General features: G+C 48.0%; 1 protein-coding gene across 4 annotated transcripts in view; it reads right to left on the bottom strand.

Annotated features, from left to right (window-relative positions):
- B4GALT5 (beta-1,4-galactosyltransferase 5) overlaps positions 1-18,731 on the bottom strand; it is a 34,151-nt gene that overhangs the window by 13,044 nt on the left and 2,376 nt on the right. For 3 of the 4 annotated variants that reach the window (XR_016471824.1, XM_090151927.1, XM_031613200.2), the window contains exons 2-6: positions 4,912-5,046; positions 2,403-2,516; positions 1,732-1,856; positions 1,014-1,130; positions 101-288 (exon numbers count right to left, since the gene is read on the bottom strand). Coding sequence is in view for 3 of the 4 variants with exons in the window: in XM_090151927.1 (XP_090008053.1) it covers positions 101-288; positions 1,014-1,130; positions 1,732-1,856; positions 2,403-2,516; positions 4,912-5,046 (679 nt within the window). In the remaining variant the exon portion in view is untranslated. Of the gene's footprint in view, positions 1-100; positions 289-1,013; positions 1,131-1,731; positions 1,857-2,402; positions 2,517-4,911; positions 5,047-15,421; positions 15,638-18,731 lie in introns of those variants that run through there. The other variant, XM_090151928.1, reaches the window with a different exon arrangement.

Raw genomic sequence — 18,731 nt, 5'->3', positions numbered from 1 at the left:
TTGTCCTTTTAATGTTTTACTTTACACTCCTGCCCTTGATAAGAAAATCCAACACTGCTCCTTATCTATTACTGCAGTGCAGAGGAAGAACAGTGCTTACAGGTACATGTACTTGTCCAGTTTGGCTGCAAAGTGTCTTGGCATCTGTCCACACCCGTAATAGTTGCGGTCATTTTCAGGTATGTGGTCCACATCATGGAAAATGAGACAGTCCCAGTCCAAGTCCTTCATTGCTTCCCGAAAGCCAACATTGAAAAGCATGGCACGGTTGAAGGGCTGAGTACCAGCCTAGAGAAGAACAGAGCAGAGGCACCTTCAAAGGGAGTCCCATGCCATGCAAGGGCATTCCCACGCAGACTGAGGGAGCTGAAGACAGTCCGCTCCCCAATCCACTGCTCAGAAAGCAGCGATATCTTGAAACAGACAGATTAGTGTGATTAACCAAAGCTTACATAGCAGGATAAAGATGTGAGAATTATTAGTCAGATACTTGAAAAACATTTTTGAACAATCTTCACTAGCTACTACCCAGAAGAGCAAGGACAACTAAACAAGAAGGCATGTCTACAGGGTGGATGAAGCCATATAGCTCAAGCGACAGGTTCATACACACATCAAATTACAGCCTGATGTTCCACATTTGTGGAAGCCTCCCAGAGATCACATGGACCAGAGCTGAGCACATCCCTGAGGCCCAGAAGATGCCACAGACACACAAAGGTAATGTGGTAACTGAAAATACTTGCTTCAAAGAAGTCTTAAAAAAAAAATCTCCTCCAGTGTAGTATTTTCAAGAAATTTGAATGTCTACTTTATTTTTTAGATTAAAAGCAGTCACTATGGGGCAATATCTTTGCCAATTTTAAGATGGGACAATTTAAACATTGCAACATTAACACCAGAGGTTAAGAAGTTTGGATCTAGCAGGGACACAAAACAAAGCCGTGCTGGCAAGCTGCTGCTGCACTGACACCAGAGCATACTCACCAGTGCTGCCCATCATGACCACTTACTTGTTCTACAACATAAAATGCAAACTGTAAACGCTGACGCTGCAGCATTGGAATAAGGTGCCTGAAAAGGACTGGAAGATGCTCATAGCGATTGCGGAATGGGATCAGGATCGCCACCTGAGAAAGAAAAAAGCTCATGCTGCAGCCCAAGAGCAGCTCCCTACAGACCCCAAACCAAGGAGATGCCTGCTGGCACAGCATTAGCATTGTTTTTCCCTGTATGAATGAGTTGACTCCCATGTAGGGCTGGGCAGCCTGAATGCCTTCCCACCCTCATGTCAGGGCTCTGGTATTCACTTCTTGAGGGAATTTTTGCTGATCCTGCAAGGCCTGCAACCCCCATCCCTGTGCCCCTACCCAGCAGCACAGAGGCAGCAGCAGGGCAGCTACACTGCACTGTGCCACTCCCCCTGGGTGGATTCCCTGTCACCTCCTCCCCCGGGGAAAACTCCTTCCTACACAGGACAGGAACATGCTGGATTGCTCATCAGTGGGAACCAGATGAGCAAGTTCCTTTCTGCCTCTTTACTGCCCTTGCAGAAATCCAAAGCTGACTCGTGTCATTAACATAGCCATCAGCAGCAGCATTTCTTCTGCAGCTGCTACAGTCCCACCTCCCAAAAATCCTCACACCCACCACTCTGCAGCACATCAGATATGTAGACTCCAGCATTCCCAGTACCCCATTGCCCTGAGGTGCTCCTCAGTGCCCATTCACCTTCCAGCGAGGCAGGCAGTCGCTCGGCTTCCAGTGGCCTCCCAGCTTGATGGAAGGGTCTTTGGAGAAGAACTGGTGGATGTCCTCCATCGTAATCTCGCTCATATTTACATCAATGGGGCCCTCTGGGGAGGTGGCAGGAGGAGGGGGTCAGGAGCCATGTGGTGCCTGCCTGGCCCTGCCATATCCTCAGCACCAAGCACAGGTGTCTTCTGTCCCAAGACACTAGGGACAACTAAGGAGCCATTTTCCCCTTTTCAGAAACATCTACCTTGCAAATGCTAATTTTCCAATTAATATTGCCTATGGAGGAGCATCGCTCCTGGCTGCACCCTGCAGCCTTTGCCCAGTTTGGAGTTAGGGAGCTGGAAAAGGCCTGCCCAGTTTCCTAACTGCCTAGCAGCACACTATTCCCCTTTTGTTCATGTTTACCAAGCAATAGGCAAGCCTCAGGAGGGAGACACACCTCCAATGTAGCAAGAATTAATATGTGCAATTGGGTAAAAAAAGACTACCCAGGGAGGGACAGTTCAGAACCGTGCTGTCATTCATCCCTGGAGCACTGTGGGAGAGGTGGGACAGAGTTGAACCAGGGTGCTGCAGAGTACCATAGTGTGCTGTGCCATGATAGGGTAAGGGGCATGGAGCTGCTGGGCATGCAGAGTACTCACTCATAGAAGGGAGCTTCTCAGGACAGGTGTGGTTGGGGAAGTACGTAAAATCTTCAGGAAGAAAAGTTGTAGCTTGCAGAAAGGTTTCATTGTGATTCAAGTCAAGAGGATAATCTGGGGAAGCGGGGAAAAAAGGAAAAGAATGTCTACACCAATTTGCCTGTCCACCATAAGCAAATCCCAACACCTGAGCACATTCCTAGTGTCACAGGGGTGTCCTCATGAGGCACAAGCCCCTGGTTTGGCACCATGACCCAGTGCCACAGGTGCATCCCCAGTGCCTTGGGTGAAGCCACACAAGAGAAACTGTCGGCTTCTTGATTAGACTGTTGCCTTCAGGCATCACAGACAAGTCAAGGCAAAGGGGTGCAGTGGAGAAGGAGCTTCTGCCTCCTGCAGGGCTCAGGAGCACGGGGCCAGTATGGAGCCAGATACAGGATTCATGCTGGGCTTCTACATTCCAGCAGGCCACAGTCCATTTTTCAAGCACTTCCTCCACTTCCTTTTACCTTCTGATAAAAGCCCCTGAACTGCTGGCACCTCCAGCTGCTTTACATCTTTGCGTAACTATGAAATTCTGCTTTCTACATCTACCCAGTCATCAGCTTTGCATATGCAGCTCCAGCCTACCACAATTTATGCTTCCAGCACAAGAGAAGTTCCCTTTCTGTAATAATGCATCAGCTGCCATGGGAGGATGCTGCCTCTCCATTTTCTCAGCCCGCTCCCAAGGGCTTTGTCCCTGCAGGAACTACCTCATATCCCAGGCAGTCTCACACCCCAAGCCCACTGGAGTTCATCACCTCCAACTCCTGCCTTCTCCTCCCTACATATTAGTGATACTGCTCTAGATTTTAATAAAAAGATTCCCATTAAGCTCATACCACTAGAACATGCTCTTGATGCTTGATTTCACTGACAGAGTGAAACTCAGCTCTCCTTCCTTGCATGGAGTGCTGCCTCCTTTTGTTGCTGAAACACAGACAAGATCCTCCTGGCTCACTTGCACAGGAAATTTATTAATGCATCTACTATAAAATGCTTAAGAAGTCATAAATTACTTCCTCATTTTAATAATGGGACAAAAAAATACAGCAAAGGATGAATATAGCAGGCAAGGCAGAAGGATTTTGTCTTGCAATTGACCACTCTGTGCTTTGTCACCTTGCCATTCAGGACCAAACACCACATTTAAGCTACCTGTCTAGAAATTAAAGCTGCAGGAGCTGGAGGGCACACACATCCACAAGCCAGCTCTGTACAGAGATACTGCCTTTCATTGCCTCACTGGGGATGCTCAAAGAACATCAGTAGCTTCCTGCCCACTGGGAGCTGGGGTAACCAGGAAGGAGCCAGTTTCCTCATGCCCTGAAGCCTTTGCTGCCTCCTGATGGCTTATTTCCTAGGTGGCCTGCACGTATGGCTTGGGTCCCTCAGCTCTCACACAGCAAGAAGATTTACATCACTGGATATGCAGCATGCCCACAGAAATCATGCTGAGGGCTCTGAAAACACTCAGAGAGGAAGATGCTGACCCAGTGTCAGTACTGCAGTTGTGGTCACAGGGCCACATGCCTGACATATGCTGCCACCACCACTTGCTCTAACCTCACAGCCAGGGGAGAGTCACCCAAGGCTGGTGTGTAGCAGAGTACAGCAGGCAAGTTGTCCATCCACATGTGCAGAGCCGATGTCTGGGCACAGCCAGTTCTTTCAGCAGCAGCCATTTCACTGCCCACTTCATAGAGTTGATGGCCAACTTCAGAGGGCTCAGACCCCATGCAGCCCACCAGTTAGAGGTTTGCATCACCAAAGCACCCAGTCTCCTTCCCATGGCCCCATGCCATTTCATATACAAACAGTATACTTCTGTTGCTGTGCTATATTTATAGCAACACTTTCATTAACTGTAGGTTAGGGGTGGGAATGGCCTGGGATCCAATGCTGCCTCTTGGATACCAGTGCTCTGCCCACAGCCTGATCAAGGGCTCGTGGCAGCTCTCCAGCTAAGTCTCTGCAGTTCACCCTGTATTGGGGGAATGAAGCTGATGAGCACAGGCTCCTCCATGTGTGATGCCAGGGCTCTGTGAGCCTGTGTGAGCCCAAAAGTTTTGTTTGGTTGTTTTTTGTTTTGAAATCTGAAACCTGATCATAGAATGGTTGGGGCTGGAAGGGACCTTTAAGATCACCTAGTTCCACCTAGCCCTTTGCTAAAGGGGCTGAATTTAAGTGTTTATCCTCAGAGCGATTGAATCTAACATGCTGATGCACCTGGAAAGCAAAGAGGCTTTCAGCTCAATATCCACTCATTTGAGACCTATCAAAGATTCTACCCTTTATTTAAGCGAAACATTTACACTAAAATATACACACACACACAAAACAGTCAAAACTCCCACCCTGCATTTATCAACATAAATTACTTCCTTCAAGGAAGAGAAATTGAGTTCAGCCTTATTTCCAATGGAAATGGAACTTTTAATTAGAACCATAATTGTTAAAGAAATACCTGAGTCATTCACACTGCTGTTCCTCTTGGCATAGGCACTGCGGACCACCTGCTCATACACCTGAGCTCCTATTGTTCTCATGTTTTCACGAATCATGATACCTTGGGCTTGCATCATGAAGAGGTAGGTGTTCACTGCAAAAAAACCCAAACATTTCCATAAGCATCACCTGTTGCAGGCAAGAGAAACGCAAAACTTTTAAATGCTTTCCTGCTGCCCTGAAGCTCCTTGCTGCTGGCACACCTCTGGACCACACATGCTGGGGCGACCCAGGTTCCATGGAGGTCATGGCATGGGCAGAACACATTTGCAGCCAGTTGATGAGCTCATCCACCAGCCCAGTTGCCATTGGTGTCAGATGTTGTATTATGTCTTCTGCTGCATAAGGACAGGCATTTAATTCGGAAGTGAGCCAGGCTAGTGCCTCAAAACAGGATACATAAACATGTCTCCTCTTGCTATCTTCAAATGAAACCCTCGTTCTGCCCACATCCAACTCAGTGTGTTTCCCCATATAAGTAAATATCTCGCTCCACAGCTTAGATGTGCTTTCATCAGCCTGCTACAGCCTGCCCCAGCATACCACTACCATAGTACCAAAGGGCCAGCAGCAGGAAGAGCTCATTTAATGCTTCTTCCCAGCCCCTCCTGGCCCATCAAATGTGCCAGTGATGGAGGTCACAGGAGCGCATAATGCAAATGCAAAGATTGAAAAAGATGAATTTGCCTCAAAGTTTGTCAGAGTGCATTCCCCAGCAGTTCAGCCTCTTCCTGCCCAAGGGATGGGTGATACCAGCACAGCAGTGAGCAGAAGCTGAACCTCCAGTGTGAGGAGCAGCACAAGGACCAGCAAGGCACAGCTCCACCTTAGCCATCACAGCAAGGATTCAAGGCTTGCCATTTCCCTTTCTAAACCCCCAAAGGAAAATCACAATACAGGGCACAGCCTTTCCTTGTTTGCTCAGGCAGCCAGAGGGTAGTTGGAGCTGCTGGAGATCTGTACCAGCATCAGGATGCGATAACAGCAGCAGGGCCCCACCAGGTTTGCACTTTCCAGCTCACACAGGATCAGAGTCAGTGCAAGAAACAGCTTGCTGATACTGAACAAGTCATTTCTACTCCATTATGCCTTCTATTCACTGCATAACGTGACATCAGATTTGGTGAAGTATGAAAGAATGAAAGAGACACAAATCAGCACCCAATCCCCACCTAATTTAAGGAACAGGGAGGTTTGTCCAGCGCTGAATGTAGTGTTTGTTGTCCCCGTTCCCTAACAGGAGAGATGAAGCACGGCGTCACAGGAGCCACATGACATGATTTGCTCATTTTGACTTTCATGAAATTGCAGTGGGAATCCTTAACAGACTGTCACAGCCATTACCACCGCCAGGGGAACTCAAGTGAAAACAAGTCTATCTTTGTTCCAGGCAGCACTGCCTTCTCCCATGTTAACTGCTTTGCAAAGAGGGTCAGGAGCCATGCACCAAAGACCCCCCAGGACCTCACTTCCCTCGCTGATGCTGTGGACCCCACACTATGACCATTATACATGCTCATTCCTATGTCCCAGGAAATCACATTTAAAACGCATTATTTATAACATTTCGCTCTTTATACCCACACAGTGCCCAAATCAGCTCGGTGCAGCTGCCAGGGCTGTACTCAAACCCACGCAGGCCCACACTCCCCCTGGCTTTTGATTGTAGTGGAAACAGGCTGTAATTGCATAACACACAGCTCAGCTGCCTCCAAGGCCAGAGTCACAGTGCCATCAACATCATTGTCATCACTGGCTGTGACCATGGCCCCTGCTCTGGGAGCAATGTGCATGGCTGAGCCAAGTTTCAGCCAGAAAACAGATCTCTGCAATGAGAGATATCGCTAACAATCACATCAGACCACATGGGAAATTACACTAGCATTCTCTCTTTATTCAATTTGAGCACACAGCACTTCAGAGCACATCCACAGAGTGCTTGCAGCCAGGCTACATCACGAATAGCTGCACAAGGACAGGAGGGGATCTCAACCACCATCAGGAACTTTTTGGGGTTCCCTCCCCAGTGCATTTCCAGAAGACTCTCATTATCCACACAGAAAACAAGCAAAATTCAAAAATCTGTTTGCCCAAGTGATTGAGATAACATTATTCCCATTAGTTTAAGGGACAAGCCAATGCTGCTGGGATGACACATGAGAATGCAGCACCAGGGTCACAGCAGCACCCAGAGACTGCACCGTCCAACCCACACCTCAGTGAGCATATGGAAGGGGTGGGGGGAAAATTGGTACTCAACAACACTGGGGCAGCAATTTGGATCAGAGAAGTCCAGTTGCAGAAATAAGCAGTGAAGGCTTACTCTCTTATTAGCTGGTATTTTCAGAGCACTTCTAATTAAGAAACAGCTGGTTCCCTCATGGAAAATTAATTTCACTGTGATAGCACATACAAGAAATGACAGAGCAATTTCTAGCACAGCAGTTTGTTTGGAAGAGTGCTGAGCATGACCCAAGCCAGCTGCCAACACAAGAGGGGCTCAGACCCAATGTATCCTGTTCCTGACCCCAAAGGATCAGACTGTCCCCAGCTCAAGGACAGCAAGGTCCCAGGAAGAGGTGCAAAATGGATGCCAGCACTGTGCCTCAGCAGTGGTATAAGCAACTCAGGCTTTGAGAAAGAAGCAGCGCGTCTGTCTCTGTAAGTTTTCTGTCACACTGTCAGCATTGAGGAGTTGCTTGGGGGTTCCTTTCCCTCCGGATGTAAAACAACATACAGTCAGCCTGGGCCCTGCCCTTGGAGCAGGTGCTGGAACAACAAAGCAATAAATCCTAACCACACACACAGCTCATTTGGCAACAGGAGAGCACATAAAGTACTGGATTCATACAGGAGACAGACAGACACCAGAGATGTGAAGGAAGATCTGGAATGCCCCAGGGCACTGTCACGAAGCTCCTCCAGCAAATCCCAACACAGCCTCATCAGCAACATAAAGCAGTTTTCAAACCACACTCACCTTAGACTCAGCCTCTAAGGAAAAGATAGTTATGATAGACAGAACCTGTAAACACATTAACGAGAAAGATGGGCAGTTGCAGCATCCCATAGATAACACACCTGGAGACCTCAGGCTCCATTAGCCTTCTTGTGCAGCAGCACTGTATTCCCAAGTATACAGTGCTAGAACAATTAAATAAGAGGTTTGATTAGTTTTGTATAATTTAATATTAATGCCAACACTGCAGCTTATCCCTTTGCCTATAAATAGCACAGTAAGGAGTTACTTGATAAGTTAAATGGCTTAAGAATTAGCAGGGCAGCAGTATCTATCCGGTAATTACAGAGCAGTGTTCCCAACCTGGCTGGTTACCAGCCCTCACATGCACCAGGCAAGGGGGATGATCAGACACCACTGCAGTGGTGTTTGACCCAATGTTGGGAGTTTGCATCTTGAAGAGGTAAGGAAAAATTTAAAAAACTGTGGAGCATGGGGAAGCCAGATTATTCTAACAGTCCCCACGCATTAAGAGAGCAGCTTTACTGGTAGCACCACAGGCCATTGTTCACTGCCTGCTCCCTGCACACATCCCATGGGATCCACTCCTTGTTGACTGTGGGGCAGCCTGTACAGCTGGCCCAGATTTTCTAAGGACACTGATAACCTAAGGCATTTGTTAGCTTATTGAGAATTAGGTAACCTTGGAATACCAAACATGTTTGATATCGTTTCTTTCCCAGAGAATGACCTCATTAGAAGTATTTCATCCTGCTATCCATTAACTTACTGAAAGCTCACCAGAGCCATCCCATCATACACATGGCCTGTGTGATGCTTTCCTGGCTACCAGCAGGGTGCAAAACACAGGAGTCAGTTTGGCGAGCCCTGTCATATACCTGTCATATGCTCCTAATAAAGATCTGCATTGGTTGCCCACTCCTGTACTGCCCCCTGTAGTGCCCTAACACCCAGGAACATCACACACTTGCCAGCAGCAGAGCTGCTCCGACAGCATCCTGAGAAACCCCAAAACCTTAGCCCAGCAGGAATATGAATTAAGTGCCCCAGCATCATAAACCAAGTTTATACTACCCTTCAGTGTTGGGAGCAATGCTCTGTAATGAAGCTACATATTAATCTCAGTTAAGCAACAACTTATGCTGTTGTCCTGCTTATGAAGAAGCAAAATTGCTTCTTCGCAGGTTTTTGGATATACCAGGTAAAGTATTCGCAGTTAGACCAACAATCATATACAGACTAAAGAACTTAACTCATCCAACTGGTAAAGGAGATCTCCGGCTATGCAGTGCTCCTTCACAAGAAGTAGCTTAGGTCCAAGAGATGTCCTCTCCTCAGTGGCTAGACCTTATACAAGCCCAGGGTAGCTCCACCCCTTCTGAGCCTGTGGGGAGCACAGGCACAAACAGTTTGCTTGTGCTCCCTGGGCCAGCGACACCTCTTCACCAGGCACTCAATCATCAGTTCAAGCAGTGACCTAGCAGCTCTCCTACAGCTGTTCAGCGAGTGAGCTCAGCAAGGGATAAAGGGGGCCTGGTTCAGAATCAAGCAAGGGGCAATGGGAACATCACCTACAAGCAAAATCTCAGCCTGTGAGGGACAGGAAGCTTACAGCTGCCACACTCCCACCCCATCAGGTTTTGCTGTTCTCTACCAACAGGAAAAAGAACTGATACAAGCTCAGCCTGGGGCACACACTGTGCGTGAGCTTCCCATAATCCCAAGGTGTCACCCTGCTTGTCCTACATTGTGACCACCCCCCATCACTTGGGGACTCTTTAGTTGCCAAGAAATTGCAGAGTACAGCTCCACAGACCAAATGACCACAGAGGGTGAGCACTGGGAGTGACACAGAACTATCATCCCTCTTTCCCCACAGAAACTTGAAGATGACCACACAGCAGCAGCAGGTGTTTCTGCAAGGCACACACCTGTTTACCAGGGATCTGAACACTCATTAGTTAATATAGGAAGCAGGGCTGCAAAACAAACAAGACAGACAGGCTAAGGCAGCCTCCCCACCATACTCCTGCACCACGCTCTCCCTCTGCAGCACTTCCAAGCTCCATGCTGTGAGGGAGCAATCTGAGAGCTGTCCAAAAGGGATCAGCAGAGACTTGCCAGCTAGCTAGCAGCCTGCTGAGGGCCTTGAAACATCAACAGTAGCCTGAAGTAGCTTGCACGGAATTACAGATAGTGGATATGCAGTGTGCTTGCACTGAAAGAGAATCAGGAGCACAGCCACCCACTATGTGAGAACAGTGCAAATCAATTCAACTCAAAGCAGAAGCAAGCAGTATCTCCTTCCTCCATAGTAGCCATCAACTCACCTCCATGCTGCCTACTTCCTACCTCTCAGATCATGCTCATGGTCACATTTACAGAGCTGGAGCCATGCACCTGCAGCTGTCTCCCTTCTGCAGAACAGCAGGATGGAGAGAGGTTACTGGAATAGACATATGTATTTTTCTTAATAACAGGGAAGATTATTTGAATAGCTGGTGTATTGTAAATAGTTTGCTTAACACAGTTGGGATACCTTCTCCCACAGTGAAGGCAGGATACACATTTACAGCAGTGATTGCACACACAGGTACAACACAGCCAAGAGCACTGACACCTCCTGTAACAACAACAAAAAGATAACCTTGCAAGAAAGAGACAGTTACACACCCAGAACCCCTTCCCCTGCTGGTTCAGAGAGACCCTGAATGCGCAACAGTCTATCCAACAGAGGATGGAAAAAAAGGCACTGAACACGCTTCTCTATCCACTTGTATCAATAATTCCATCCTTCCCTGCCTGCACAGAAATAAATACTGCATGGTAGGCTTGATGCTAGCATTGCATCCAGCACTGTGCTACTGCCAGGGACCTGGTGGCAAGCACAGGCCCTTGGGGACTCCAACACTTTCAGCTCCCAGTTCAGTAGTTGGGTTTGGTGGGGCTGCCTGTGAAAGTACTGAAGAATGTTATCTACCATGAGGACACAGCAAGCTCACGACAAATATCAGCTGCTCGTAGAAGCCTGTGTGCCAGCAGTCTGCAAGCATGGAGCTTCACATATGGGAAAATAGTTTCAAACTGAAAGTGAGAAAAGGAAAACACCTTCCCTAATTGTTCAGTGTTGTGATGAACTTTATCTCCATGCCTCTGCATCGCTATCACTGGGAACTTTTGCTGTCTGATTTCACATTTGGTCAGTACTGTCTGATATGTGCCTGCTGAGCTACTGGGTTTCTGAAACGCAGCCACGGGGCCATAGACATATTATGGTCTTGCTCAACAGCTGGTCTCCAGACCAGCACATTCAAGGGCTTTGATCTATTTCAAATAAGCAATGAACTTAGCCCTTCATTAAACACATAGCATAATCCACCCAAATCTCATTAGCCAAGAAGCCCAGGGCTTGTCTCACTAGCTGCAGGTGACATTCCATCTGCGAGCACAGCCCCACCAGCACCAAACATTGGACGCAAAGCACCCCTGCTGCTCCAGCACTGTCTCATGAACTCAGGGCACAGAAATTCATAGGCTCTTTTTGCAAGGCTCCCCCAGTAATGAGGGGGAGCAGCCCTGAGAGGTGACTGCAGGACAACCAGCAAAACCCGAAACCCCAGCACTGCCCTGGCAGGAGATACCACTGACCTCAACTACAGGAGGTAAAAGAAAACAAACAACAGATCATGGTGTGGGCTAGGAGGGACCTGCTCCTGAGGACACAGCATATTTTTATTTGAGCCAACAGAAAGTAACATGGGAATCAGCACAGCTACCACCTATCCCAGGTACCAGACAGGGATGTGGGACACACTCAGCAGCAGGGCTGACCCCAGAACAGCAGCCACTGCTGAGCCCATCAGATTCCTGCTGCATCTGTGGCTCCCAGACTGCATGCAGTAGCAGCATGCTCCCACAGCCATGGTGAATTTAGCCACACAGACACATCACGGGGCTCCTGTCAGCACTGTTACCTTAAAAGCTCAGGCATGGATCCTGAAGGAATGCAAAGAATTAAAAAAAACAGGCTTAACAATTTATGAGGAAAAGAATAACAGCTTTAGGTACAGTCCTAAAGCATGGTCTCAAGCAATGCGAAGAAAAAAACTTCACAGGATTTCTAAAACAGAAGCAGCAACAAATATGAGATCTGCTTTAATCAAATGCTATACAGGAAGGCTCAGCAGAAAAAAAATCTGTTCTTGAGCATGTGGTACAGCTGGTGCAATAGAAATCGTCTTTTTGGCATTTGTATCCTCAACCAGAGTCAAGAAAGAGCTGCCCGCAGTGTAACTATGCATGATAAATGACATGCAGTTGAGCACTGCAGGGGCATTTCACTGCTTCAGAGGCTGCTGCTATAACAATCTTCTCTGACTCAGCAGCTGAAAGGGATGCTGGGAAGGGAGCACCTTAAAAAAAAGAGTCATGCATTATTAATATGGATGCTGGCAGCAAGATACCAGTTGGAAAAACACTGAAGGGGAAAAACATGATTACAGAGTAAGAGACAGAGCTGCATGTGTTGGAGCACTTCACATCAGCCCGGCAGTGGGCTCTGGTCAGATTGGCTGCCACTGCCTCTACACATGCTGCTGGAGCCAGAGCCAAACACTCTCCCCCAGCTCCTTAAGACTGGGAGTTTGGGAGGGGGACCTCATGTGCACAATCCCCTCCAGATGGTTGCTGCAGACCCAGATGGAGTAGAGCAAACACAGCAAATCTTGGACATAGCCCAGGTGACCTGACACTTCAGTTTGGGGTTTACCTGCTCTGACACATGGCCCTTCTATCTGCCTGTGGTTCATGCATCAGCCAATACCTTCTCTCATTTGTTTTCTGGGTTGTCGACTTGCTCTGACTAAGCGCTGAGCCCTGTCATCTGCATCAAGTCAGCAGCAGTGACACAAGACAAGGGATCCTGGTGTAACATGCCCAGCTGTTTGCATGACACCGCGCAGCTCAAGCCCAATGTCCCACTGATATCCCAGGCACCATGTGCAGGAGTACTGCAATGCTTTCCTGCTTTCACAAGCCAGGTGAGGAAACAAAATCAGTTCATTCCTGCCACCTACCTGTTGCACTGCAGTACTGTTTTCCTGGTTTATTCTGTATGCTTTGTTAATTTTTTAGTTGTTGTTGTTTAAGAGCCCAGAGGCACCTTGCAAACATTAGCAACCCTGCAGCTAATTCCAAATCCTCGTGCAGGATGTAGCATACTCACAGCCACTAGTGAAAGAAGGCCCTACACCCAAGGACCGCACAATTCTGAGGGCAGACACTGTGCCTGTATGGTAACCCACTAGTCCTTCAGCAGGAGCACATCAGAGCACTTAAAGTTCCAGTGCAGCTCAGTCTTCAGCCTCCCAAAAGCAAAGGAGGCAGGCAGTGCAGTGCAGTGCCAGGACTGAAGAGATCCTTCTGACTATTTGTTTGCTAATAGTTTTCAAGCGAAACCAATCAATAAGCTTGCCATAAAACTCCCTAGATATGTAAACAAGCCCTGGCAGAGGAACAACGCCCACAGCACAGCATGACAGTAGCACAAAGGATTTTTCCACCACGTTTGCTTTTTTCTGTTAACAACTGTGCAGAGACACTCTCCATGCAGAAATACTCCAGTCTTTACATCTCAGATCAGGAAGGCAGAGAGAGAGAGGAGAGTACAGCTCTGCAGGCATTGCACAGCATCAGCACAGCAGCATGCTCCCCTTGCCAAGCAGGGATTCAGCCCCAAACCAGCACCACATGGCTGCATCCCCACTCAACCAAGTGCTTCCAGCCAAAACAGTTAAAGCAGCTACTAACCCCCTTGCAGTTGTCCTGTATCTGGGGTTTGACGTTGAGGCTCAAACCAGGCTATCATACAGCTGCAGTGTTATTTACAAGGAGTGCCACGACAGATTACTACAGCTCTGACTTCATACAAAGTGTCCGGTCACTACAAACACAACAAGCCGGCCACAGCTCACTTGATCAGTGTAGGTTTAAACAACAGAAAGCCCCAGAAAATTCCTTCTGTAAGTGAACACAGGGCTCTGTACTCTCCGCATCACTCCTGCCTTGTGCCCAAGCCCACAAGTGCATTTCTCACTCTTCCTGGGCCCAGTCAAGCAGCAGATAGGATGGCTCTGGAGACATTCCCCTGTCAGGCACTTACAGCACCCCCCAGATTTCTGATCTACCTTTCCTCTAAAAATAAGAGTGGCTCTGAAGCAATTCTAAACACTGTGTACAGCTGGAAGAGTAGCACAGTTAGGATGGTACTTTACAGGTATTATATCTGGAAAGATTATCGTGGTGAAAAAGAATCAAATCAAGGAAGTAACGCTTAACCATAGCCAAGGATCTAGGCTCACAGTGGAAAACTCTAAAAAGGAGGGATCTCCAGAAAAAAGATCCTTCCCCCGATGTAGTCAGCCCTTAAATGGAGTCTAGGAGGGGTGGAGCCGGGTGATCACAGGTAAATTGCCTTCACCTGTGCTCCCACAGCTGACCCAGTCCTCACCTGAGGTGATCAATCAGTAGTGCAGGCCACGACTCAAAGAGTTCCCATACAGCCTGCCATTTTTCAAAGTGCTAGATTTAACAATCACAATTTAACATTCTCTGTTGAAACCGAGATTTTACTTCTTAAGAAGAGGTGAGAGCCTCAAAACACACATTAACCACACTATACACTGATGCACACAGTGCTGCCAGACAAAAATATAGTCAGAACAACCCAAACACAAAGAAAAGCTAACATGGAAATAAACCTCACAAAAATAAACTACCACAGATTTTGTCAAAGTAAACACATCCTATTGCAATAATACTGCTTTAAAAACAAAGCTGGTGAGGAAGGTTTCCTCTGCTCTGTTTTTCTGCTGGATTTGCAGTCCCAGCGCCACTACAGTGTGGTTCTGCAGAACTGATGCCATGGGGTACCCCCTGAGGCCCCCATGAGTTCAGTGCATGCAAAGACCCTGTGCACTGTGTGGATATTAAAATGCACCTATACTGACAGTGCTGACAAGCAAGGGACACATAGCTCCCCACAGCCTCAACCCCATTCCCCAGGGGAACACCATATCCTGGGGGATGCTGGCAGAATTAATACACTTAAAGAGCACACATGGGCCAGCAGCTCAAGGTACAATGCAGCAGGACCAGAGCTCTTCTCTCCATCCTGAAGCTACCTGAGGTGACTTGGAGTCTGCTGAAACTAGATGGCTTCCCAAGCCCACAAAGATCAGGTTTCCTGGAAATCCAGGCTGGCAGCACTGATGTTTTTGCTCTAAGTGTTGGTCCACTGCACATCACTGCAGTTCTGATGCAATTAATTCACAGGAATTAACCTAGAAGGCTTTGCGACTCTCACGAGTCATGCTCACTGTAGCAGTTGAACATATCAATACAATGGGAAAGGCATTACAATCAGAGATGTGATGACAGAAGGACAGCATAATAAAAAGGTGCTATATAGGAAGGGAAGAAGATTGCTCACCTGTATCAGAAGATTCCTGAACCAACAAGGGATCTCCAGAAAGAAATCCTTCCCCAGTGGCAGTGAGCCCTTAAATGAAGTTTAAGAGAAGTGCAGCCAGGCTTCACCCCTTCCGCTCACACAGCTGAACTGCCTTCACCTGTGCTCCCAGGGCTGATCTGGTCTTCCCCAGGTGCTCCATCAGTGGTTCAGGCTGGGACTCAACAGGTCCCATACACTCAGAGAGACAAACCACTGAAATGCGAACTACTCATGTTCTTCCTGCAGTTGCAATACCAAGAAAGCCACCAGAAAAATAACTAAAACTAGAAGCACCTGACAGAGAACACGAACTACTGCCTCAGGTGTTTAACAGTTAAGAAAACCCAGTAACTCACCTGTTCCAGAAAGACCTGGGCCATTCCCCAGCTGTGACCTGCAAGCCCCTGACAACAGACTGAAGCTGCAACAGCCTCCTGGCTGCACATGCATTTAGAAACGCCCTGTCCTGGACATTGCCAGCAATGAAACAGGGGCTATTCCCTCTCACTGAATGAATGCAGGAGATGCAGAGATGCTGAGCTCTAGTGTCCAGGAGAATTTCTTACTACTTGCAGCTGCTGTTGTGTTCAATGCACGCAGAAAGCTCTAGTGTAACACCTTAAGAAACTGGTTTAGGCTGTACAGTTCTGCCAGACAGATTTCTTAGGGATAGGAGAGCAGGGTGAGGGAGGCAGCATGGCCAGCACTCACAGCAACACACTGCCTTTCCCCATGCAGGAAGGCCAAGGAAGTAGTAGCCAGAACTGCCACAGCACGAACCTCACTTCCCCCCACAGGGCCACACCTTCATCTCTTTCTCAACTGCCATGCCAAGCCGAGAACCATATGGCCCTTCCTGTTGCTGCAGGGTTCCAAGTGAAACCCAAGAGTGGAGAGAAATCAAATCCATCCTCCAGCAGCTGTTGAGCCTGATCACAGCTTCTTCTGCCAGCATTTCCATGAAAAATGCATAGCAGGCAGAACAAGCAGCTCTTCATCCTCATGTCACCACTGCAGATGTCCCTGCAGAGCCATTTGCCCAGACCCAGAGACATACCTGCCACCACTCCTCCTTGCCTATGGCAGACCTATGGCATCCTGCAGCCAGCCCAGAGTCAAGCTGGCTCCAAGAAATCAGCAGTAGCAAAATATTTAGCTATGTTCACACCTGGCACTACTATTAGGTATGACAGTTTGCCAGGATGATGCATGAAATATCACCTTGGAGCCACTGAGTGTACAAGAGTGGTATTTCTACCAAGCAAGATGTACAGAAATGCTATGCCTTTGCTCTCCATGGTATCATGCTGCTGGCCACCAAAATGCAGTGCAAAGGAATAGCACTTAAAAGCAATGTGACTAATCATAAAAACCACTCTCGCATCACAGATTTAATCCAGGCCCAATGCTACTGACTCGTGCCCTGTACAACAGGTCTGGAGCAATTCCCGATAAGCTTGGAGGAAGTAAAGCCCAAGTGAATTACAGCTTACCTACAAAGTTAACAAACTTTCACTCAATTTAAATACTCTGCATTATTTTCCTACAAGAGATTCGGGCAAGAAAGATACCTGTACAGACCCAAGCTCAAAAAGATTTTAATAAATAAATTAAAATAGAGGCCCCAACTTCTGAAGAAGGAAAAATTAGAAGCAGCCACCCATGCACCAGGCTTCAGACTTTCCTCTTCCCAGGCGTCTGGTGACTACCTGCAAAGGGTATTAAGGGCATGGTTTAAGAAGTTCCTACTGGTGATGTGAGTTATCAAGATGAAAGAGAAGCACAAACATCTTGGAAGAGTCTTGCACCTGAAAGTAGTAATACAGAATTTCCTTGCTTTGCTGGTTCCTGTTATACAAGCACAAGGACAACAAGGAAAGATACCTTTAGTAGATTCATATGGGTCAACTGTGATATGAAAAGCCATGACACCCAGAGATTCTTAGCACAGCTCTCTGAAGCACCAGCAGCTCTCTGAATGAACTCCAGGAGCACAAGCCTCCCAAATTCAATTAATCAATCCCAAATAAGGAGAAGCAGCTTCTAGAGGTGATGCCTGTATGGCAGCCACCACTTGCACCTGCATCCTTCCAGCCCAGCCTCTGGGCTGCAGGCAGAGTTATGGAGCAGGCTGATCCCTGTTAAGTCTCAGGGAGGCCTTACTTATTCCAAAGATTATTTCAGTGCAACTGCTCGTAACTAAAACCAAGCCTGCTCCCAGCCCCATGCATCTTACAGCCCTCCACATCAGATAGGCAACAGCATGATGAGCAGGCCCCAGTCCTCACGGGACAGAGGCACAGCAGCAGCCCCGTGGCCACTGCATCAGGAACAGCTCTGCCTGGCCCTGGCCTCAACCTAGAACAGAACAACTGGTGCCTCACAGAGCTTGCAACAGCCATGATGAGACAGACCCACATAATAACCCCATTTGCACCAGGAACTAAAGCCTGTGGGCACCAAGGAACACTGTGGGGCAAAAGGTGGCCTGGCTGCCTCTGTGCAAGCCACTCAGTGCCCAATGGCTTCCTAAGGGGACATTGTAAGCCCAGAACCAAGGACACAAGTTCTTGCAGCGCAGCTTGAAGGAGGAAACACTCAAGCATTTTGTGTTCTATTTTTTGTTCTATTTGTCTTGTTTGTGAAGAAAGAGATGCTGAATGCTTACACATTGGATTGCTCTGTAAAAATCTGTGGTGACAAAAAATTTCAGCCTCATAGGTAAAGCCTTGCTTAGGGACGTAAGTGAGGAGACACCCCAGGCACAAAATTAGCCAGAGACACACAAACAGTAGTCCCAAAAGCTTTAGGCTCCCAGGAGGTGCCAAGTGTAGCTCCTGCCCACAGATGCTGAGCTCTCCCACTCATGCCCTCAATGATTTCAAACAGAATTCTTCCTCATGTTTCCATCGTGCACAGCAAAGACTCAAGCAGTCAAGGGTAGGCCACTGCTGCTCAGCCTGGGGCACAGGACTGCACCAGGTAGTGCCGATGGGGAAGTGGCATCTGCTGGCATCTGAGCCAGGCTTTACCTGCAGAGTACAAAGAGCCATTTTACTGCTTCTTCAGCCATCAAGCATCTCCTCCATCAAGCTCCTCACCAATATGCTGAGACAGCACCCAGAAGTGCAACTGTCCCAGTTTTCTCCTGGTACTGGGACACAAGTGCTCGAACACAAACCTCAGCAACCCCACAGCATTTTCTCCCAAATCATCCCCATCCAGAGCCTGCACCAGATCTTATAGACACCTCTGCTCTCTGCCAAGGTGACTGTGTCCTCACACAAAG

Source organism: Phasianus colchicus, chromosome 17, assembly GCF_987193195.1.
Source record: "Phasianus colchicus chromosome 17, bPhaCol1.hap1.1, whole genome shotgun sequence".
In the NCBI taxonomy this organism is placed as follows: domain Eukaryota; kingdom Metazoa; phylum Chordata; class Aves; order Galliformes; family Phasianidae; genus Phasianus; species Phasianus colchicus.
Note: the sequence above shows the minus strand (reverse complement) of the source record. Positions and strands in the feature narration are given on the sequence as shown.